Source organism: Megachile rotundata, chromosome 16, assembly GCF_050947335.1.
Source record: "Megachile rotundata isolate GNS110a chromosome 16, iyMegRotu1, whole genome shotgun sequence".
In the NCBI taxonomy this organism is placed as follows: domain Eukaryota; kingdom Metazoa; phylum Arthropoda; class Insecta; order Hymenoptera; family Megachilidae; genus Megachile; species Megachile rotundata.
In genome coordinates this window covers 14,120,158-14,144,435 of record NC_134998.1, presented here as the reverse complement: position 1 = coordinate 14,144,435, position 24,278 = coordinate 14,120,158, and the positions used below count along the sequence as shown (strand labels likewise).

Below are 24,278 nucleotides of genomic sequence, written 5' to 3'. Positions count from 1 at the left end.
TTTTCATCTAACCTAAACGATATTATTTTGATAAATCAACGAATCAGACGCGATCTCAATTCTTAGAAGAAAAAAAAAAAAAAAAAATCACTAAGAGAGCTTACAATTTATTCACACAGATCGTGACGAGTGTTCGGAGTGGGGTTTCTGCGAACAATTATGCGAAAATACAGAAAGTTCGTACATTTGCAGTTGCGCTTCGGGTTTTGTACTGCAAGGACATAACAAATGTCGGGCAGTGCAACATCCCGGTGTAAAATTGGAACTGTTAATTGCTCAGGAACGTGCCGTTTGGAGGATGTCAGCGAACGGCGAAGATAGGAGCATCATCGCGAATACAACCGGTGCTAGCGGAGTAGATTATCTCTATTCGAGAGATTTGCTTTTCTGGAGCGACGTAAAAACTAGGAAGGTACATTCCGAGCCGTTGACCGGTTCCGAGGGTACCGGTTCGAACGTGGATATATTTTTGGCAAGTTCATGGGGACCTGTGGCCATTGCCGTCGATTGGATAGGAGAGAAGTTGTACGTGGTAGACTCTATAGTTCAGAAAATCGACGTTTTCGAATTAGACGGTAGATACCATGGTATCGCGTTGGGCTCGAACTTAACGAACCCAACGGACATCGGTCTGGACCCTACGGTGGGTTTGATGTTCGTTGCCGATAGTAAACAGGTATTGAGAGCGAACATGGACGGGACCGTAGCTTTCCCGGTTGTTTCCGAGGCAGCGTACAAAGTGTCTGGCATTGCCGTGGACGTTATCGCCCGAAGGATATTCTGGTGCGACTCTCAACTGGATTATATAGAAACAGCCGATTATTTAGGAAGGAACAGAGTGATGGTACTGCGAGGACCGCATACTCCGTCGCCGACTAGATTGACGCTATTCGAGAACAAGATCTATTGGACAGACGGTACGAAGCAAGCGATTATGAGCGTCGACAAGACCGAGGGTGACTATTCGATACAGACTATTTATAAGATGAGAGACGCAAAGGCTATAAAGGCGCTGCATCCGTTGACTCAACCATCGGTTTCGAATCCTTGCGGGAACAATAATGGCGGTTGCCAGCATATGTGCATCGTTACCGCGGCCAGCGATCAAGAGAATAGATTGGGTTATCGATGCGCTTGCGACATAGGATGGAGATTGTCGAGCGATCAAAGGAATTGTAACTTGGTCCAGGAGTTTCTCATGTATTCGCAGCAAAGGTTTATAAAAGGCAGAGTATTGGATCCTGTTATGGAGGGCTTCAGCGACGCTATTTTGCCTGTAGTTTCGAGGCGAGCCAGATTCGTTGGATTAGATTACGACGCGCACGATCAGTACATTTATTACAGCGACGTGTTGCAAGACGTAATTTATCGGATCCATCAAAACGGTACGGGACGAGAGATCGTTTTGGCTAGTCAGAACGAGGGCGTGGAAGGTTTAGCGGTTGACTGGGCGGCGAAAAATCTCTATTACATCGATTCGCGAAAAGGTACATTGAACGTGCTCAGTACACAGAACGTAACGTACCGTAGAACGTTGCTAAAGAATCTGAAACGACCTCGAGCGATTGTTATTCATCCGAATCACGGGTACATATTTTTCTCGGAATGGGATCGACCGGCTAATATCAGCAGAGCCTATACCGACGGTTCGAATTTGATAGTGTTCAGAAATTTGACGCTCGGCTGGCCGAATGGTCTAGCGATCGATTTCGCGAAGGATAGACTGTATTGGTGCGACGCTCTGTTGGATCACGTGCAACATTCGAACTTGAACGGCACGGATGTCCGTACAGTTAACTCACGGCTGATCCGACATCCGTTTTCCATGGCGATTCACGAAGATTGGATGTACATCACCGATTGGCGATTGGACGCCATAATACGACTACACAAAGAGACCGGGGAACAAGAGGTGGTTCTGGTACGCGAACCCGCATCGAACAGATTGTACGGAGTGAAGGTGTTCAGTCGCGATATTCAGACCTCTACACCGGATCATCCGTGCTCGATCAACAACGGCGGTTGCGATAAGCTCTGCTTCGCTGTTCCCCAGAACAATACGAATAGATACGGTACCGCTCGATTGACGCGAGTCTGCGGCTGCCCGTACGGCGAACGTATTCAACCGGACGGGAGATCGTGCGCGCTCGATCCGGAAGCCGAACCACCGTTAGAGGCCTGCCCGAACAAGTTGGACTTTACCTGCGCGAATCAGAGGTGCGTGTCGTACACGTGGGTTTGCGACGGCGAAAACGACTGTTTGGATAACAGCGACGAACAGAATTGTACAAAACCGACATGCGGTCCGAACGAGTTTCAGTGCAAGTCCGGCAGATGCGTACCGATCAGTTTCCGGTGCGATTCCGAGAACGATTGCGGGGATTACAGCGACGAGGTCGGTTGCCCGAACATATCCTGTAGCGCGAATCAGTTCGCCTGCGCGAATTTCAGGTGTATACCGAACACGTGGAAGTGCGACTCGGAGAACGACTGCGGCGACAGTTCGGACGAAGGGGACTTTTGCGTCGCGAAAACCTGCTCGTTCTTCCAGTTCACCTGTCCGCGATCGGGACACTGCATTCCCCAGTCGTGGGTCTGCGACGGCGACAACGATTGTTTCGATCAGCAAGACGAGATGGACTGTCCACCGGTCACCTGTCTGAGCACTCAGTTTACGTGCGCCGATCAGAAAATGTGCGTCCTAGATTCGTACAAATGCGACGGTATATCGGATTGTAACGACGGTAGCGACGAGGTTGGTTGTCCTTCGTTGGCACCGGACCAGTGTAACACCGACAGACAGTTTCAATGCGTCAGTTCGGCGATATGCATACCGAAGAGTTGGTACTGCGACGGCACCGCGGACTGTCCGGACAAGTCCGACGAACCGACCCCTTGCGGGCAGGTCAGTTGTCAGCCAGGATTTTTCAAGTGTCGCAACGATAAGTGCGTGTTCAAGGCGTACATCTGCGACGGGAAGGACGACTGCGGCGATGGTTCCGACGAGGACACCGAGTTACACGCTTGCACCGCGCCCGAATTCAAGTGCGACTCCCAGCAATGGAAGTGTCCGAACGTTACCGACCGATGCGTAAACGTGACGAGCGTTTGCGACGGTAAATTCGACTGTCCGAATGGCGCGGACGAGGGTCCGGGTTGCGATATACCGGAATGCAAGTATCGAGGCGGTTACTGTAGCAACGGTTGCATACAGACACCACTGGGGAAACAGTGTACCTGCCCCGCGGGCGAGGAACTCGGCGCGGACGGTTACGCGTGTCAGGACGTGGACGAATGCGAGCCACCCGGTCGTTGTTCTCAGATCTGCGTGAACGTGAAGGGTAGCTACTATTGTAACTGCGTGGACGGTTACAGTCTGGAGGGTGACAAGCACACGTGTAAAGCGTTCAATCACAGCGCGGCGTTTCTTATCATATCGAACAGACATACGATTCTCGTAGCTGATCTACAGGATCAGGCGTTGGAGAGGGTACCGATTAACGTGGAGAACGTGGTCGCGACCGTCAGCAACATGCACACGGGCACGATATTTTGGTCCGACATGAAATTGAAGAAGATATCGAGGCTCGACAGAGGCAGCGATCCCGAGGACGTAATTCTGACCGGGTTAGATCTGGTCGAAGGTCTTGCCTACGATTGGATCGGTCAAAACCTCTATTGGTTAGATTCGAAATTGAATACGATCGAAGTGGCGAGGGAGAACGGTGCCGATAGAATGATCCTGGTTAAGGAGAACATCACGCAGCCTAGAGGAATGTGTTTGGACCCTAGCCCCGGCGCGAGATGGTTGTTCTGGACAGACTGGGGCGAGAATCCTCGGATCGAGAGGATCGGTATGGACGGTACCAACAGGTCGACCATCATCAGCACCAAGATTTACTGGCCGAACGGTTTGGCTTTGGATATAGCGAACAAAAGGATATATTTCGCCGACAGTAAATTGGACTTTATCGATACTTGCCTGTACGACGGAACGAAAAGAATTCAGGTGTTGGCCAGTTCTCATTACCTGTTGCATCCGCATTCGTTGACACTGTTCGAGGACACGATGTACTGGACGGACAGGCAACTGAACAGAGTGTTATCGGCTCACAAGTTTTACGGCGTGAATCAGACGGTCGTGTCGCATTTGATATCTCAGCCGTTGTCGATACATGTTCATCATCCGGTGTTGCAACCTATTACACCGAACCCATGCGAGAACGCCAGCTGCGGTCATCTGTGTCTCCTCTCCCCGACGAGCCCGGAGGGATACAGTTGCAAGTGTCAAGTAGGATTCCGATTGTTACCGAACGGGCAGTGCTTGGAGGAGGAAACTCCATATTTGATGGTGCTGCGAGGCTCGCAGATCGTCGACGTGTCGTTGATACCTGGCAGTACCAACACGGGTTACATCACGCCCGTGGTCGGTGTCGAGGGTGGTAAATTCGTCGACTACGACAGAAAAGAACGAACGATATACTGGCTGCAGACGAAGGACGACGACGACGAGAACGGAACGATTTACACGACCCCGTACAGCGGCGGTAACAGAACGGAGTTTCCTAATCCGTCCGGCGAAAGCGGAATCGTCGGTGCTCCGTCCGCCATGGCGTTCGATTGGCTCGGCAGAAATCTCTTCATTGGGAATAAGTACGCTTCGAATATCGAGGCTATAAAGGTCGACGGTAAGATCAGATATCGTACGATAGTGCTCGCCAACGATGGGAACAAAAGCTCGGTCGCGAAACCGAAGGCTATGTGCGTCGATCCGTTGGAGGGACACATATTCTGGATCGACGACGGCAGTTTCGGCATTCCGACCAAGATCGGCCGGGTGAACATGGACGGTACAAATCCTATGATACTTGTTAACAAAGTCGAGAGACTCGAGGCGATCACGATCGACATTCCCACCAAGACGATTTACTTCAGTTCCCTGTACCCGGCTCTCGTGATGGCGATATCCACCGACGGACGTAATCTAAGAACGATCGTCTCCGAGAACATAGCGTTACCGAAAGCTCTCGCCGTCCACGAGTCCCGGTTGTACCTTCTCGATCCGCGTTACGACAAAATCGAAAGGGTGGACTTGCCGGACGGAGGTAATCCGACCATCATAATCGACAACGACTCCGAACTGAAGACGTTAACCATTTACAAGAAACGAGTGACCGGCGATCATCCGTGTTTCGTCAACAACGGCGGATGCGAGCAAATCTGTCTGCCCGCTTCCGGTGGGACGAGAGTGTGCGCGTGCGGCATGGAGTATCGGAAAGTAAGCGACACGGCTTGCGAGCCGTTCAAAAGTTTCGCCGTGGTCACGCAACTGGACGTGGCCAGAGGTTACAGTTTGAACGATGCCAAAGAGGCGATGGTACCTATATCTGGCGTCGGTCATCACATCCTCCACGTGGACGTTCACTACGCGGGCAACTGGATCTACTGGGTAGAGTTCAGTCGAGAAATATGGAACGGCGTATTTCGCGTTAGACCGAACGGCACCGAGCTGCAGCACATCGTGAAACAGGGTATCGGCTCGAACGGCATCAGAGGTCTGGCCATCGATTGGGTAGCTGAAAATCTTTATTTCACCAACGTCTTCCCTCACGACAATTACGTCGAGGTGTGCAAGCTGGACGGCAGCAACAGAAAAGTACTCGTTAAGAAGACGACGGATTCGCCGAGAGAGTTGGCCGTGAATCCCATAAAACGATACCTCTATTGGATAGATTATGGTCAGTACCCGAGGTTGGGTAAGGCTTACTTGGACGGTAGCAATTGGGTGCCTATCGTAACCTCCGGCATCAGCACGCCTCGCGACATAACCATCGATCTTGCGACGCACGACGTTTACTGGGTGGACTCGAAACAGGACACTATTCAGAAGGTATCGTACACGGGTGCTAATCGGGAAATCATCAGGCGCAACTTGCCTAATCCTATGGGTGTCGCGATTTACGGTAACGACGTCTACTGGGTGGATAGAAATTTGGCGACGGTATTCAAAGCGAGCAAACGAGCGAACGTCAGTCTACCAACGACTGTCAGATCGAATCTGCCTAAGCTGAGGGACATCGTGATGTTCGATCAGAACAGTCAGCCACCGGATCCCGGTAATCCTTGCTCGCGTGGCGGAATCGCGAACTGCCAACAGCTTTGCTTCGCCATGCCGAAGGAAATGCCGAAGGAAATGCCGACTTCTTTCAAGTGCGAGTGCGCCGTTGGCAAGTTAGCGGCGGACGGGAAGAGTTGCGAGAACGTCGACGAGTATCTGGTGTTCGCGACCAGAACAGAGATCAGGGGTATCGGGTTGGATCCGCGAAACACCAGCGTACCGTTCAACGCGGTCGGAAATCTTACCAACGTGGTGGGCGTAGATTTCGATTATCAGGACAAGAAGTTACTGTTCACGCAGATCAGACCGTGGGCGAGGATCGCCTGGATGCAGGCGGATAATCCTTCCTCGTCCGAGATCCATACCCTGATCAGCAAGGGTATCAATCCCGAAGGGATTTCCTACGATTGGACTCAGAAAAAGGTCTACTGGACCGATTCTTCGAACAACAGTATTTACGCGATGGACATTGACGGCTCGAATCTCGTGATGATCGCCAGGGTAGACAGACCGAGAGCCATCGTGGTGGATCCTTGCAACGGCTCGTTGTACTTCACCGATTGGGGTCGGTTCGGCACGTCCGGCAAGATCTTCAGAACGACGATGGCCGGCTCGCTGAAGAAAGCCATTATCGACAAGGATCTCTCTCAGCCCAGCGGATTGGCGATCGACTACGAGGATCGTATGCTATATTGGACCGACGCGGTCAGAGAGAAGATCGAACGTTCCGAGTTGGACGGTAAGAATCGACAGGTATTGGTAAGCGCGACGATATACCCGTTCGCTATAACCGTCTTTCGGGAACACATTTACTGGACGGATCTGCAGCTGAGGGGTGTCTATCGCGCGGAAAAACATACCGGAGCGAATAAAGTAGAGCTGGTTAAACGATTGGAAGACTCGCCCAGAGACTTGCATATTTATTCGGCGGCTAGACAGCAGTGCAAGGTGAACCCGTGCAACATATCCAACGGTGGTTGCGACCAGTCATGTCACCCGGGCATAAACGGTTCGGCCGAATGCAAGTGCGACGACAACAGCAGACTCGTCAACGAGGACAGGATGTGCGTGCCGAAGAACGTCACCTGCGATTCGAGCAAGTTCGCCTGCAGAAACGGACGGTGCATATCGAGGATGTGGGCTTGCGACGGCGACGACGATTGCGGCGACGGTTCCGACGAGGACACCAACTACTGCTCCTATCACTCCTGTAGTCCGAACGAGTTCCGGTGCAACAACGGCCGGTGTATCTTCAAAACTTGGAAATGCGACTACGAGAACGATTGCCGCGACGGCAGCGACGAGGAGGGATGCGTCTACCCTCCCTGTGCACCCGGCGAGTTCACTTGCGCCAATTACCGGTGCATCCCTCAATCTCAGGTCTGCAACGGCATCAACGAGTGCAAGGACAACGTTACGTCCGACGAAACGCACGAGCGCTGCCCCAGGAACACCACCTGTCCACCTAACCACCTCAAGTGCGAGAAGACCAACATATGCGTCGAGCCCTACTGGCTGTGCGACGGCGACAACGATTGCGGAGATAACAGCGACGAGAATCCGTTGTATTGCGCGCTGAGAACCTGCCCGCAGAGCAGTTTCAGATGCCCGAATCACAGATGCATCCCTGCTACCTGGTATTGCGACGGGGACGACGATTGTTTGGACGGTAGCGACGAACCGCCTGGCTACTGTCAATCGGAGGGTCGAACTTGCTTCGGTGACCTGTTCACCTGCGACAACGGCAACTGTATACCCAGGATATATATTTGCGACGGGGACAACGACTGTTTGGACCATTCCGACGAGGATGAACGGCATCAATGTAACGATAGGAAATGCGACGAGGAAGTGGAATTCACCTGTACGGCTAACAAGGTGTGGAACAGGGCCCAATGCATCCCGAAGAAGTGGCTGTGCGACGGAGATCCGGATTGCGTGGACGGCGCCGACGAGAACGTCACCTTGCTCCACTGTCCTACGCCGACACCTTGCGCCGAGAACCAGTTCACCTGCGACAACGGCCGTTGCTTGAATCAGAATTGGCTCTGCGATCACGACAACGACTGTGGCGACGGTAGCGACGAAGGGAAATTCTGTAACTCGAGATACAAATCTTGCACGGCTCAGGAGTTCACTTGTCACAACTTCAAATGCATTAGGAAACAGTTCCGTTGCGATGGCCAGGATGACTGTGGCGATCATTCGGACGAGGATGGATGTCGTGAGTATTAGTTTATTTTCACCGCGCCTCTTTCTCGATGCTCTTCTAACAAGGTCATTTCTCTTTACGATTAATTAGCCTCGAAGGTAAAGAACACGACTTGTCCAAACCCGGGAGAGTTCATGTGCGCGAATGGTAATTGCATCGACCAGCAGTTGGTCTGCAACAAGGAAGTCGATTGCGCGGACGAGAGCGACGAGCCTGCTCATTGCAACGTGGACGAATGCGCTCGTGTCGAGATGAATCAGTGCGCGCATAAATGCGTCGACACTCCGACCAGTTACTACTGCGAATGTAATCCGGGTTATAGGTTGTTGGCTGACGGTAAAGCTTGCGAAGACATCGACGAATGCACGGAGACGCCTCAAGTCTGCAGTCAACAGTGTCAAAACACACCGGGAAGTTTTTATTGCAAGTGCAATCATTATTGGTACGAACGTGCCTCTGACGAGCATACTTGCAAGAGAAGGGACAACATCAAACCTTGGATCATATTCACGAACAAGTACTACGTCAGGAACATGTCCATAGACGCTCACAACTATAGCTTGATGCACCAAGACCTGATCAACGTTGTCGCTTTGGATGCCGATTACTCGGAACAGATGCTCTATTTCTGCGACGTTACGGCCAAAACCATCTTCAGGCAAGTTCCGACGCCGTACGCCGTACGATTCCCGTTCTATCTTTGTTCGTTTAAAAGATGCCGCCGCGATGCAACGAGATTCCCTCGTTTTCGATAATCTTTTATCCCTGTAATTTATTGCCCCGTTTAGAGCACCCATCGCAGGAGGCGAAAGGGAAGCGATCATCAGACACGACAGCCTCGGTTTGGAAGGAATAGCGATCGATTGGGTGGGTCGGAAACTTTATTGGCTCGACCGACATGCCAAACATTTAGACGTTGCCGAACTTAATGGAACAAACAGAAAGACTCTGCTGACCGGTATAGCCGATCCCCGTGCCATCGTTGTTCATCCCGGTACCGGGTATTTGTACTTCACATCTTGGCACCTTCAGGTAAGTCGGCGTAACAGCGTAGCTGTCGGTGAAACTCTCGGACGAATATATTTTCTTACGCTTCGTGCATAGGCATACATAGGCAAGATGGGTATGGATGGCAGTAATTTTTCAAGGATCCTCACCTGGGAAGACGACATCGCCTGGCCAAACGCTCTAACCATCGACTACTTTACCGACCGAATATTTTGGGCGGACGCTCATCTCGATTACATAGCGTTCGCTGATTTGGAAGGTCATAATAGGCGCAAGGTCCTGACCGGTGCCGCTGTGCCACACGTCTTCGCCATTACCGTATTCGACGACTTCATTTTCTGGACGGATTGGAACTTGAAGGCCATCAGTAGAGCAGAAAAGTTCTCCGGAGCGAATTTGCGAATACTTCGAAACACTACTCACAGGCCGTACGACATTCACGCGTATCATCCTCTGCGGCAGCTACCTTATAATAATCCGTGCATGAAAAACAACGGCGGATGTTCTCATCTTTGTCTGATTTCGCCACCTGCCAGTTCTTATTTGCTCGAAGGATACGGACAACCCGGTGTCACGTCGTACAAGTGTAAATGTCCGAATCAGTTCGTACTAGAAAAGGACGGTAAAACATGCAGAGCGAATTGTACCGCTGGCCAACATCGCTGTGGACCACCGGACGAAAAGTGCATACCCTGGTACTGGCAGTAAGTATCTCTTTACCCTCGTGTACCGGCATCGTGTACCGGCATCGTGTACGCGTGTTTAATCTGATACATTCGTCGTGTTATTTGCCGAAAAGATGCGACGGCGAGAAGGACTGTAAGGATGGTTCGGACGAGCCGACCAGTTGTCCGGCACGCGTTTGCAGACCGAGCGTTTTCCAATGCACGAACGGTAACTGTAGACCCAGCGTGGCAGTCTGCGATGGTGCCGACGACTGCGGCGACAAAAGCGACGAAGCTCTCTGCGCATTGGATTGCGGGGAATTGGAATTCAAGTGCAAATCCAACGGACGTTGCATCCACGAGTCTTGGAAATGCGACGGGGACGCTGATTGCAAGGATGGCAGTGACGAGGATCCTGCTACTTGTCGTGAGAACCTTTTAACCGTTTCTTCTATACTCTATTCACCGTTCGGTGAAAGGATTATAAATGTAATTGGTGTTTTTGCGCAGATAACCGACAGTGCGATCCAAGCACAGAATTCACTTGCAAAAATGGCAGATGCATACAGAAGGTATGGATGTGCGACTCCGACAACGATTGCGGCGATGACAGCGACGAACCGGCATACATGTGTCGTCAAAGAAATTGCACGACTGGTTGGCAACGTTGCCCGGGCCACGCCAATTACCGTTGTATTCCAAAATGGTTGTTTTGCGATGGAAAAGACGATTGTCGAGACGGTTCCGACGAACTGCCCGAAAATTGTCCGAAATGTCACCCCGACATGGACTTCAAATGCGCGAATAACAGATGCGTACCGAAACAATGGCTCTGTGATTTCGCTGACGACTGTGGCGACGGCAGCGACGAAGCCGAAGCTATGTGCAAAGAGCGTTACAGGGAATGTTCGGAATCGGAGTTTCGATGCGACAACGGCAAATGTATTGCCTCTAGATGGAGATGCGACAGCGAGGACGACTGTGGCGATAATAGCGACGAAAATGGATGTCAGACATTCGTGTGCAAGGTATATTTTCTTAGCGGAACAATCGATAATAATAATAATATAACAATAATAATTTCATAATAATATCTGTTACAGAATTACACGTTCCAATGCGCGAGTGGCCACTGCATAGCGTCGTACTTGCGATGCGACGGAACACGAGATTGTCGAGACATGAGCGACGAGATAGGATGCCCACCCAGATATCCGGGCGGAAGGTATTGTCCACAATCGAGATTCCAGTGCGACAACAATCTTTGCGTTTACCTCACGGACATATGCGACGGAAGCGACGATTGCGGCGACGGTTCGGACGAGAATGCCAACATGTGTGGTACGATTTTCGCGGTCGTTAATCTACCGGTTGTTCGGGAAACCTCGACCGAGTCTAATCGAACGAATGAAACTTTTCAGCGAACTTCAAGTGCGATACCACTAGAAGATTCCAATGCGCCAATCATAAATGTATCGCCAAGTATCAGTTGTGCGACGGTATCGATAATTGTGGCGACGGATCTGACGAGAACAATATGACGATGTGCTTCTCTCGAATTCGTCCTTGCGATCCTATCACCGAGTACACCTGTGCGAACAAGAAATGCGTCGACAGGTCGAAACTGTGCGATTTTGCCGACGACTGCGGCGACTCTTCCGACGAGCTCGGTTGCCGTAAGTGTTTCTCCTCTCGTCTGTACGTACACGAAAATGCAATTTATTTTTACTATAAGACTTTTTATCTTACACAGATCACAACAAGCCCTGTTTGGAAAGCAATAAAGGCGGTTGTTCGCACTACTGTCACAACATCACCGACGGAGGCTATATTTGTGCCTGTTATTCCGGTTACATAATCTCGCAAAGCAACAGGAAGCATTGCGAGGACGTCGACGAATGCGCGACGGGTCAGCATCAGTGTTCTCAGATCTGCACCAACATGAACGGCACCTATTCTTGTTCCTGCAGACAAGGTTTTCAACTATCGGATAATCGCAGCGGCGTCTGCAAAGCTCTCGACACGGAAGCGATGGTCTTGTTCGCGAACGGGCCCGGAATAAGAGCGTACGACGTACGCGACAAGGAAGAGATCGAAGTTATAACGAACGAGAAGAGAGTGCAGGCTGTCGACTTTGATCCCAAGGCAGAGTACGTGTTCTGGATCGATGGTCCCGATAATTCCATCAGACGATCGTACATGGTGAACGCTAAGGGTGGCCAAGTGCAAATCGGATACGCGCAGGATCTAAATATAAAGAGCGACTCGTTACCAACTGGTTTGGCGGTAGATTGGATCTCTGGCAATCTGTATTGGACGGAAGTGGATACCTCGGGAGCAACACAGTCCGGTCGAGTGATGGTCTCGAAATCGGACGGTAGATACCGACGAAGTTTGGTGACGGTCGGGTTAGAATTGCCGACCGCAATCGTGTTGGATCCGGAACGAGGTCGCGCCATCTGGGCAGACGCCGGAGGTCAACCTAAAATCGAAATCGCTTGGATGGACGGCGACAGACGAAAACAACTGGTTTCCGACCGAATCGAACAACCGATCGCGCTCGCGATCGATTACTCGATGAATCATGTCCTTTACTGGGCCGATAGAAAGCTTAACACGATCGAATCTATCGAACAGGTAGGTATCTCGTCGTGTTTCGCGTCGATTCTAGTTGTAAAAACATCACCGTTACCTTTTTCAGGATGGCTCGAATAGAAAGGTGATCCTAAAAGGCGAGGGTTTGCACCATCCGGTGTCTTTGGACGTTTTCGAGAGTAGTCTATACTGGACAACCTGGCGAACCGGTGAATTGATGAGACAAGACAAATTTGGCAGAGGCGTGCCGGAAGTTATCATTAAGAACATACCCGGCCCAGGGGGAGTTAAGGTGTACCATCAACAGAGATACAATACCACATTGAGAAATCCCTGCCACGAAGATCAGTGCACGCATCTTTGTGTCCCGATTCCCGGTGGAAGTAGGTGTCTATGTTCGGACAGCATCGGTCCGCTGCAACAGAGAGAGACCGTGAATTCGAACGAGCGGCATTGCGACGCTACCAACGAGAGGCCGTTACCGGCACCGAGAATCTGCCCTTGCAGAAACGGTGGCCTCTGCCAGGAAGCCGAGGACAATAAACTACAGTGTTCTTGCCCGGTTCCCTTCCACGGAGAGTTTTGCGAAGTGATGATAGGAGTTAGATCAGGCAACGCTACCGCCGCGATCGTCATTCCCATCGTTATCTCCGTGTTGGTCCTTCTCGGGGCCGCTGCCGTTATCATGGTGCTGAAAAAGCGTCCGTTGTAAGTAGATTTTCTAACCGCGACGCGATCCTCGTTTATCGACTCTGATCCATTCGAAACTCGAACGTGTTCGCAGCGGTAAGCCTGGAGGTCTTGGCAGTTTAACCGGTGCTCAGAGCGTGTCCTTCAGGCAAGGAAGCAACGTCGAATTCGGTGTGCCTGCTCACGAAAGAATGGTAAGTCCGTGTATATCTATATTTTCAGTTTCGATCGAAATGCGTCTTATCGTTGCGTGTCGAATAGGAACCCCTCGACGTCGAGTACAACCTCGGTGACGTGAGCAACAAGAACAGAGACTTTAGTAATCCGATGTACGACGCGGTAAATACGGAAACGGGCGCCACCAATGGCACCGGTGCGAGCAGCATGTACGAGTTACCTGCTGAAATGAAACCGTCTAGCATCCAGCACAAAGAACCACCGCAGTTGCACCTGAAGAGGAGAGAACTCGATCCCACGCCCGTCGACTCGGGCAAAGACACGCAGCAATTGGTCGAGGAAGACAAGTCCGAGTGTTAGATAGTTTAACTGTTTCGTGCGCAGTGACGTAGTTAGAAATTCGATGAGACGACGCGAACGAAGAATATATATGAATCTTTAACGAGTTATTTCTTTTTTTCTCTTTTTATTTTACTTAATAATACGACGTACCGATTCATTCGGAAATCCATATTTTACTTGAGAGTACTTGATAATCGACGTTCGATTACCGAACACGGTAGAATTTCCCTGAAATCGAAACTCTGAATATCTATGAAAGTCATTTTCCTCGCGGAAATCTACCGTCCTCGGTAATATCGTGTATTCCCTTTTCTTTTTAACGCTGTCCAGTATATCCGCTTTCATCGAACAGGATATTTTATGAAAGACAAGACTGAACCGAAGAAGAAGAAATTTAATGTTCGAGCAGAAGAATGAAAAATTGTAGATGTATAGGGACGAATGCGGAATGAAGCGCGCGTCTAACTACGCCACTGCTATGTAGGGATGCTCTCGCATTTGGGGCACTTTAATCTCGTTGTAATCGATATCGTCGAAAGAAAGAAGCGTTTGATACGCGAATGAAAACGGGGAGTAAGGAGAATAGAAAGAAAGGAAAGGGGGACGTCTCGAGTTCCTTTTCGAGTTACACCGAGACACGAGTGCAACTAATGTCGGGTTCGTGTCATCTTAGGTGCGATTTGTAAGTGTTGTAAATAGGATTATCGCAGAATATTGTCCGTGTACCATAAAGAAGCGAAACATTCCATATTTTCTAAAGCAGCTCGAGGCGTAGGCGCGTCGGTAGAGACATTAAAGGATCGTAAGTTAAAGGATCAGGCCTCGACGAGCGAGTCACCTCACAAATTAAGCGTTTTGTCGCGTTAAAACCGAAGCGAACCTCTTTAGGCGAGAGAAAAGAAACACTTCTTTTCTGCTAAACCTTTTGCTCGGCCACGTGAGCGTTGTTATGCGTTGTACATTTTTCTAGATTATACGTGGAGAACGCCAGTGTACAGTTTTATTCTTCCGCAGCAGCTGTGATCGTTAAAATTTACAAATTGGGTCAGAGTATGCGAGCCGAATGAGCAAAGCGTATTTCTTTTATTTTTCTTTTTTTTTTTTCCCCCTCTTTATATGCTCGACACGAGTGAGAGAAATTCGTTTTCTTAAGATCTGTTCGGTACAGTAGAATCTCGATTATAACGATTAAGCGAACTATTTTCTAAGAATCATGCTAGGACGTTTAAATAAGTTTGATTGTAATTTTCGACTCTGCAGTTTGTTGTTGTATGTTGCGTATGAAATTATACAGATTGTTAACTTTACATTCGATCAGTTTCTTTTCTTTCATCACCAACGTTCACCGACCTCTTAAAACTTTTCTTCGTACAGAAACGTTATCGATACTATAACCCGTCGAATCGGTAAGCTAACTAAGCGCTCGGATAATTTCATTACCGACTAGTCGTTACGAAAATAACCGAATTAATCAAGTTTCTACTGTACAGCTTTTTTTATCTTTTTAATGTAACGATTATTTTATCCGAAAGAAAGGTTGTACATAGGTTTACGGATCAACGAAAGTCTCTACAGATTCTCTATATATATATATATATAACAGAGTATACATATAAAGGAAAGATATATGTGTATATGTATATTTTATGTACATACATATATCTATGCATATAGGTAAATCGATGCGCAACATTCGAATCGATTTTAAATTATACCAGTATTTTTTTATCAAACCAACGAAATAATTATTGTTAATATATTATTCGAATAATTAAACAAGTACCGTCCGAGAATAAACGATGAATTTTACCAGTGTGCTTTCATTTCGATCGTAGATGATTTATTACGTAAAGAGTTTTACGAGTGTGCTCGTGGGAAATGTTGATTTCGAAATGAAAAGAAAATTTATTAACTACTACAAACGTTTGAATAAAAGTACAAAAGCGAGTGTGTCAAAGACACCTGTATAAAAATATGGTAAAACAACGTAACAAATATTTTTTTAATAACAAAGGTCATAACGTCAACTCCCGTTCTACCGGAGTACAATAATTATTTTCTTACATGCCTATACGCGTAATAAAACGTTCGCGAACAAGCAACTCGTTGTCTATCGGAAATTTATACGCTTTATATTTATATATATATATATCAGTCTTTACTGTCTAAAATATAAATAAACATTCATAAAAATCACAAGTAGAAAACTTATCGAATAAACAGATTTTGCCGATATTTGTATTCTTCTATTTACAATATGTAAATACGTGATCGAGAGCTAGTCTACTTTCGTCGCCGTTTGTTCGTCGTATTGGATAGAAGGCACCATGGGAGGCTTGAAACCGTACTCCATTTTCGATTGCCTAAAACTGCCGGTGTTACTCTCCTGTCTGGTTCTCCTCATCGTCGACTGAACGTCCGGCGGCGCGTATTGCAACGACTTGGACTGTATTCCGAGAGACAGTTGCACCTTGCGTGGCACAGGTCCCACGTATTCGTCGAGGATCTGATCTTTCTCCGGAAAGGTTCTTCCATAAAATACAAAGTTGGCGTTATTATCGTTCGAGATGGAATAAACGAGCGAATGGGGATAGCGAATCCCGTAGGAGGGAAACTTGTTGTTCATTGTGGGCAACGCGTGCAAGGTTTGTTGTTGTCTGCCGAACGGTCGATTGACGGGATAATAGGATGATCCGTGATACTGCGTGGACGCGGTTGCACCCGGTGCGGTCGTCGTAGCCGTCGCGGTCGAGTTGAAGTAATTCGTGTTCTCGTAATGTCTCGGAATCTGTTTGAAATTCTTCACCGCTTTGGGATTGTCCGGTGGATATGACCTGACGTTCTCCGCGTCCAAAGGACGAGGTCGGGGATGATGCATCGTCTTTTCGATCACCTTCTCTACGGGTATCGGAATCGGAATTGGCACAGACTTTTCCACCACCTTCTCTATCGGGATCGGAATCGGTTGCGGGATTCTGAAATGGATCGGTATCGGTACGATCAGCCTCTGTATCGCGAAAGGCACCTTCTTCTCGATCACCTTCTCCACCTGTATCGGATACGGGATACGGATTTGTTTCTCCACCACCCTGTCGACCGGCACGTGTACAGGAAACGGTTGCGGTATCGTTATCTGCTTCTCTATGACTTTCTCTAGCTGGTTAGGCAGCTTCCGCTCGTCGTTGTTAATCGCGCGAAGCGTCTCCGCGGGATAATGGCGAGGAACGGTGATCGGAGGAAAGCTGAACTCCGTTAGCGACGTCTGTGCCGTATCTTGAGCTTCTCGAGGATTTTCTACGTTCTCCAGAGCCGACAAGCTTTCTATCCCGACTGGCACCGCGGTAGCGAACTTGGATGTACCTTTCGGTGGCTCGAATTCGTTCCGCTCTGGGACCGCTTCCGCCTCGACGACGGTGTCAGGAATCCTTTCGACTCTCGAGTACGTTCCAACTGTCCTATCATGTTCCGCGTTGTCCCTGACATCGACCACAGGCTTAACGTCGGTGACACGAGTTTCCTGACCGGACGAGTTGTCGTCGTCCTCGTTCGCGTTGTACTCGTACCGAGCGCGTTCTCGGTCGTCCGGTATCTCGTTGCTCTTGTAAACGTTCATTTGACCGGGTCTCTGACCGGCTCTCTGTTGCGGTCGTTGCTTCGAATTCGCTTGTTGAACGTAAGGTACAAACTCTAACGGATAGTGTATCTCGTGCACGGGTGCCGTGTGAAAGACTTCGACAGATTTTTGGATTTCCACCGACTGCGCGGACCCATCGGAAGCCACCGATTCCCTTGGCCGATCGACTCGAATGCTCGAATTTCCCGAGTCGCTCGATTCAGGCTCGTCCCGAAGATACTCGCTGACGGGCACGATCGGCTCGTTCACCGAGTTTAAATCCTGACCGGCGTTCATTAACGCGACGCCCACTTGCAGAGGATTCAATACGGCCGAAGATGCTGTCGGGTAGCCGGACTCTGGTTGCAGCGATTTCTCATCGTCGTCGGTTCTGGCGAACGAGTACTTCTTTCGACGCGGTAGATCCGCCACCACGATTGGACCAGTGAATTTACCGAGAGACACCGCCGCCTGGTCCTTGCCGGTACCATCGTCGCTCTCCTCCTCGTCGTTCGCCAAAGACGAACCGGACAATTTAATTTTCTTGCTTCTCGCGCTACCGGTATATTCTTCTTCGGAATTGGCTCGGTTCGGTACTCCTTTAGGGAACGGATCTGATACGTTCAGTTTCGTGACCGCGAACGGACGAGTATTCTTCCTGCGTTGCTTTCTATAGTTATCGGCGAAGGGCCGAGCATCCAAAGGCCTGAATCGAGCCCGCCCAACGTTTTCGTTGTTCCTCGATCTCGAGGCTGACGAAAAACGAACTCGCTGACCAAAATCCGCTCCGCTCTCGAGGTCCAACTGCTCCGACGAATTCAGATATCCCAGATCGTTCGAATCGTTGTCTCCTGCAGGATGGTTGGACGTCGCGATCGAATGTTGCGGTAGAATTTCTTTCGTCGGGACACGTTGGAGCGCGTTGACGGTCTCGTTTGTACCGCTTTGACTGGTTCTCGCCGGTCTCGAAACATTTTTGCTCGTTTCGCTATAGGCCTGCTCGGTATCGATACTTAACGATGGGGACGAGCCAGCTTGAACAAGTTTATTCTGAAAGAAAATTAAAACGCTTGTTTAGAACGTAGTAAATATCGATGCGAATCGTGCAGCTGCTCGATGGAATAATCGTTTCGTTTTACCGGCGAAAGCGTGTAAGAAGGTTATCGAAGATGCTTCTGACGCAACACGAGTTACAAGCATGCAGAAACGGATGGCCCTGAGAAGAGTGATTCCAGTGAAACGGAATGATTTAGGCGTGTTTCGATGGTCAGCATTTTCAGGTCGGTTTGAAAGCGAACTGATTTTCCAGCGATCAGGAAGGGAAAGCGGAGCTCGGAAGAAAATTGATCGATTACGGTTGGTGTAGACCGTATATAACCATAGACCGTATAACCGTAGACGGCGCGACGCGGCGCAGAGTTCATTAATTTTCGCCGTTTCTCTCCGAAATCGAATACAATGGAACAATTATATCATTCCCGCTGCTCCGTCGATTCGCGACTAACGAGTCGTTTAACCGTGGAAATATGCTTACCGACCTTTTTTCGCCCAACTTTCTTCGATCGCTATTACCGACAAACATTTCAAACTGCTCGTTAAAAAATCGACAGGGATCTCAGGGTTTTCACCTCGAACCGATACGTACCGGTTCGCGGTTCTCTTCGTTCTTGTCGGGGAATTTCTCGTTTCCTGCTTCGACCTGCTCGATCGATTCGGATGTCTCCAAGATCCCGTCGCGCGGAGAATCATCGATGATCACTTTTGTCCGGTTCTCGATTGTTCGTTGCTCGTAATTCGGTTGCTGAAAGCGAAACCGACATTAAAGTAGTTGCAAGTAATTGAAATTTTTAGTAGATAATATTAGGAAGAATTTAGACGGAATCCAAGTTCGAACGGTGTTTCTTCCTTATAAGTCTTCAGACTTATCGAAGACGAACCGATCCTCGTCCTGCTAGAACCTTCGACGAATCCCGTTAACCGGAGTAGCTGAAAATAAGCGGTGGCTGGTGAGTCGGGATAAGAGAAAGGTGGCAAGTTACGGTACCACTGGCTGTCTCCCTTTCTCCCGGCAAATTCGAGCGAGAAGAAAGGCGAAACGGGAAAAGATGCGCGTCGCATTCTTGCAGCTTGCGCCGAAGAAAAACCAGTGAGAGTAGTGCTCTCTGTGTAGTAGTCCTCGAAACGAACACACCCTCTTCGAACAATTCCAAGTTTCGGAGAAATTTCTTTCTCCATAGCCCGCGCGACCCGGCACCGCCTCTTCTCTGCTTAGTTCGACTTGCCGCGGTCTAGACGGCACCCACGATTCTTTTCCTAATTCGCTTTTATGTCCGTGATTCGATTTATGTTCGCGTGCCGATCAAGTTAATTATGTTGTTGGCAAGTACCGTATCAAATTAATTCGTTCCTGGTCATGATACGTTGCGCGAAAATCATTTAGACGGTCCGAGTTAATTGTTTGCTAGAGAATATCTCGAGGAGAAACTTGTCTCGAGAGTCCCGTCGCGTCGTCGCGTCGGTTTCCCGAAAAGGGATGCCCTCGAGTTTTCACTCGCTGTTCGTTTTGAATCGACGTTTCACTGCTCGCGTTTCAAACTCGAATATCGACTTGAAATTCTATACGTACATACCGCGATAGGACGTTCGTTGATAGGTTGACGGAGAAATCGACAAATTATATTTCGAAGCGACGAGTCGCGGAGGAAGAACCGGTCGTTCTCTTGGTTTCTTAGTTTTACCTAGATCGCATCTTCTCTGGAACCGTATCGACCGTGATATTTGAAATTCGAGATAGCGATTAAGGCATCGCAGGACCGTAACAATTGGTTGGAGTTACTTTATGGTTTTTTGATCGGCCGCAAACTGGAGCAGGCGAGATAGAAAGAAGAAAGAGAAAGGGAACCGTCGAGATCGTTTGCGTGGAATTTTTGACAGTAGGTGGGTCAACCCTCGACACACCGGCTTTCATCCGAAAGTGCGCGGAGAAAGTGTTGCTACTTCTTTTTGCGCGAGGACATTTTCGCGTAGCTGAATCGGCACGAAAGTTTAGAGTCGATCGGGAATCGATCGGTCGAAACGCGTCCGACCCAGAAACCGAGCCAATTCTCTAATTACGTCGGAACTTTTCACGGTAATTTTCTCGAATGCTTACGTTTCGAAATCAGGAACGTCGTTGCGAGCGAACAAGTTCGTTCGGAGTTTTCTTCCTTATTATAATCGTGGTCCGCAAACCTTAATTATAGAAGATCGCGCACCGCGAGTGACCTACAGAATTACGTTCGAAGAGAAAGCGCTACTAAGTACCGTGGAATATTCTCGTCTACCCGCGTTTACTTCTATCGAGATTTACGAGCGGAAGACAAAGTTGCGCGGTAATAAGGAGAACGCGGATAAATCGGGAAGTTGGCGTTTCCGTGGCGGGAAGACCGATCGGGAAGACCGATGGCCTTCGAGCCGCAACCTTCGGACACGACTGTCAAGCGAAAGTCGTCCTTAACCTTCGCGCGCTGCCTAGGTCGTTTTCACTCGCGATCCTCCGTCGAGACAGACCGGTAAAGTCTAGATCGCGAGGCGTTAGAGGTTCGGAGTGAGAGGCGCCGCCAGTCCGAAGCGCGATCGCAGTGTTGTCGGAACAACAAACTGGAGTGCGAAATACGAGCGGGTATCCTATCGGGACGATTATCGACGTCGAATCGCGGACGAACGAGACCAGAGGCTAGAGGAAAAATGCTTGATCTCTCGAATGACACCCGCAAGTAGATCGAGGTTAAGGATTTCTATGCCCGAAGGTTGACTGCACGGCGTGCAAGCGAGTACGCTGTTCGAGGGTTACGCGTGAGAAATTTTGCGTAAGGGAACGTATTGTTTTCCTCGGTTCTCTATCCTCCGACGTCGAAAGTAACTTCCGTTCCGCGAGAACGGATTTCCTCCGTCGCATGGCGCCGAAACTTCTTATTTCGAATTAACGATATTCGGACGATAGGAAAGTTACCTTTTCGTTGCTCCAGTTTCCACGCGAATCGGATTCCAATGTCGCTGTCGCGATCGCTATCCACGTTAGCGCACCAACCTGACAACAACAATAATTTCTGCGTTATACAGGAAAATATCTCGCTTTCGCTTTCTTTCGATACGCCTATTCGATAAGCCTATTCGCTATTTATTATGAACGCGATAAATGGATACGGCACGTTCGTGGGAACAATTAATATTAATCGATTCGACGATCTATTCGTAATAAAGAAATTGAAAATTTATCCAACGATCTATGTCACTGGGAACGGTTACGCGTGCCTTTGTCGTAATCGATTACACGAATCTATACATATAATAGAACAGAAAACTAGTTTTCGCGCTTCTTCGCCTTCACGCTTCTTACTGGATATCTTCGTTGTGCGATGTAATTATCTTTATAAATTTACTTTCTTCGATTAACACTCGCTGCGAATTCCTTTCGACGATTTCGGTATCGGAAGTTACGGTAGCAACGTTATTATTCGTATTTATATTAGTTTCCTCGAAGCTGTTCGACGAACGACCGACGGAAAAATAACTTACGATAGAACAAAGTTTCATGTCTTTCGCTGCTCGTTGGACGAGATAGAGCTTCCAGTCTCCAGGATGTGTTCGTTGTTCGTGTTGCGCTGGAATTGCCGGTTACGGATCCTCTCGAGTCCGAAGCCTCGATCCAATGCACGCACTGCGGAAAGAAACAGTGTACTACTTCGTCTCGATGCGATACACTTCACTTAACCGGTAGCTCCAGTTATCCCCACGCGTCAAAGAAGCGTCGAGGAGAGCTCTTCGAGATCCCTCGACCAGCATCCGACACTCCTCTACGATCCTCGTCGACGATATTCCATTCGCTCGAATAGCTACTCGGACAAACGGAAGCGTAATCTACTTATTCGGTGCAGCGTAATTCGTTTCTTCGCCAAAATCGGATATCGATGAAGCTACGCAGCTTCCCTCCTACAAACTATAGATATACATTTATACGGTAACCTACAGAAATTCTCAGTGGCGACGACTGGCATCGGTATCCTTATATACAATATACATGTTGGCTCTGGTTGTTCAAGCAGGAGGGGGCCCTGACGATCGAATGAAAGGTCGTGAAAGTGACATTGACGGAACCGGTGAATACTCGTACATTTTCCTTTCTTCTTTCCCTCGGCTATTAGTGCAATTAATAAGCGCAAACCACGAGCGCGAACACGACGATGGAAACGGAAAGTTGCTTGCTCCGTTCTTTCCCTACGTATTCCTATCGATCCTATCGATCCTACCGACAAATCGATCGTGTAGCCGCGCTTCTTTCTTCCAACATCGCGGCAACAATGAAAACTGTTACTACGTTCGATACTCCGATAGGAGAATAGATCTACGCGTACAAGTAAATTATCTTTCTTTTCTACTTTTTTCTTGCACGGTTATCACCGGCTACCCCCGATAAATACCTCTCTTTCGACCATTCGATTTTATGCCATACTTTCATTCACCTTTCACTGCTTCTCCTACTGAATTTATACGCATTCTTTTTACCAACCATAAGTAGGAATCCTGTCGTGGGGACCACATCATCGACGAGATACGTACGACGAGTGCGAATTCTTCTGAGCATATAATCCGCGTTTTCGGACTCACGGAATACATATATTGTAAACAGCAGAAAATCAACATAAATAAATATGTAGTAAATATTAATCGATAAAATCGATATTAATTGAATTTTAATTGAGCTCTTATACTTGACTCTGCAACTTCTTTGTCCGCGTTTTTCTTTTGCACCACTCAAACAATTCTCATCAAATTTTGCACGCACGTGCGCATGTACATCCAGATGGACATAGAAAAAAAACGGATATGGTTTTTCGGTAATTATTCCTCCGTGGCAAGCGCGGCCGGCGCGCAAGAGGAATATACGCACGATAATGAGTATGCAAAATCGTTAATTACTCACTTTCCGAGCACAGTCTATGAACTTTTATGATTAATGAATGGTCAGCAATGCATTATTTACATGGTTCGATCATAAAAGTTCATAAATAATGTTCGGGTAATGAGTAATTAATTATTTTGTTGCAGCCTTGCGATACGTACATGAGCCGCCTATGTGAATTCTACTGCGCATGCAAGGTGCAATATTTCGGCACTCTGACGACGCAGTATGGTCCCTGAGGCATTTAGAAACAAATTTCTATTAGGGTTTGATGCGTTTTGATGCCTAATGAAGGCAGAAAATGAATTTTTGTCGAATTCGGTCGAAAACGGTACAGGTGGCGCCATCTGGCGGCGAGCGGCGGAACTACGAAAACCTAAAATCTCGATTTTCTCGAAAACTAGGAACTTTTCCGAAATTCTGAGATATACAAATTGTTCCTTGTCGCCTACGGAATCGAACGAATGTAATTATAGCCTGCTAGGACAATTATTAAGGAAAATAGAAAAATAGCCCATTTCATGGACTAAAAAATTGGCGTCCATCTAGCGGTGAAAGTTGGAACTACAAAAATAGAAAATCTCGATTTTCTCGAAAACTAGGGACTTTTCCGAAATTCTGAGATATACATATTTTTCCTTATCGCCTACGGAATCGAACGAATGTAATTACAGCCAGCTAGGACAATTATTAAGGAAAATAGAAAAATAGCCCATTTCATGGACTAAAAAATTGGCGTCCATCTAGCGGCGAAAGTTGGAACTACAAAAATAGAAAATCTCGATTTTCTCGAAAATTAGCGAACTTTGAGTACTTCTGAGGCTCGGAAAGTGTTATGTGATCGCATTAGGAGCAGACTAAAGCAATAAAAAATTCCTGAAAGCTTTAATAAAGAAAATAAAAAAAATGTCATTTCG

The 24,278-nt window shown here is 48.4% G+C and overlaps 2 protein-coding genes across 7 annotated transcripts in view; one reads left to right on the top strand and one right to left on the bottom strand.

Moving 5' to 3' along the window:
• mgl (low-density lipoprotein receptor-related protein megalin) overlaps nucleotides 1-15,114 on the top strand; it is a 29,559-nt gene extending 14,445 nt beyond the window's left edge. For 3 of the 4 annotated variants that reach the window (XM_076541253.1, XM_076541254.1, XM_076541251.1), the window contains 12 exons: nucleotides 120-8,342; nucleotides 8,421-9,003; nucleotides 9,119-9,362; nucleotides 9,435-10,042; nucleotides 10,138-10,430; nucleotides 10,514-11,031; nucleotides 11,107-11,344; nucleotides 11,425-11,679; nucleotides 11,757-12,640; nucleotides 12,705-13,306; nucleotides 13,383-13,482; nucleotides 13,550-15,114. In XM_076541253.1, the coding sequence (XP_076397368.1) occupies nucleotides 120-8,342; nucleotides 8,421-9,003; nucleotides 9,119-9,362; nucleotides 9,435-10,042; nucleotides 10,138-10,430; nucleotides 10,514-11,031; nucleotides 11,107-11,344; nucleotides 11,425-11,679; nucleotides 11,757-12,640; nucleotides 12,705-13,306; nucleotides 13,383-13,482; nucleotides 13,550-13,825 (12,824 nt within the window). In that variant the 3' untranslated portion in view covers nucleotides 13,826-15,114. The remainder of the gene's footprint in view (nucleotides 1-119; nucleotides 8,343-8,420; nucleotides 9,004-9,118; nucleotides 9,363-9,434; nucleotides 10,043-10,137; nucleotides 10,431-10,513; nucleotides 11,032-11,106; nucleotides 11,345-11,424; nucleotides 11,680-11,756; nucleotides 12,641-12,704; nucleotides 13,307-13,382; nucleotides 13,483-13,549) is intronic. The other variant, XM_076541252.1, reaches the window with a different exon arrangement.
• On the bottom strand, nucleotides 14,885-22,792 carry LOC105662986 (uncharacterized). 3 transcript variants are annotated; one of them, XM_076541256.1, is made up of 6 exons: nucleotides 22,429-22,792; nucleotides 22,196-22,294; nucleotides 21,978-22,119; nucleotides 21,412-21,489; nucleotides 19,066-19,221; nucleotides 14,885-18,470 (listed from the first exon to the last, which is right to left on the bottom strand). In XM_076541256.1, exons 3-6 carry the CDS (start codon nucleotides 21,993-21,995, stop codon nucleotides 16,086-16,088), a joined length of 2,637 nt encoding a protein of 878 aa, XP_076397371.1. In that variant the 5' UTR covers nucleotides 21,996-22,119; nucleotides 22,196-22,294; nucleotides 22,429-22,792; the 3' UTR covers nucleotides 14,885-16,085. The 3 variants fall into 3 exon arrangements, with proteins under 3 accessions (XP_076397371.1, XP_012144895.2, XP_076397370.1); XM_012289505.2 differs by having other exon boundaries at nucleotides 21,978-22,294; XM_076541255.1 differs by lacking the exon at nucleotides 22,429-22,792 and having other exon boundaries at nucleotides 22,196-22,422.
• Nucleotides 22,793-24,278: the final 1,486 nt, after the last annotated feature.

Coding starts and splice junctions, on each gene's coding strand:
- LOC105662986 (XM_012289505.2), bottom strand. Junction 19,222..21,411: donor GAAACTGGAGCAACGAAAAG/GTAACTTTCCTA, acceptor TTTCGCTTTCAG/CAACCGAATTACGAGCAACG. Junction 18,471..19,065: donor ACGAAGAGAACCGCGAACCG/GTACGTATCGGT, acceptor ATTTTCTTTCAG/AATAAACTTGTTCAAGCTGG.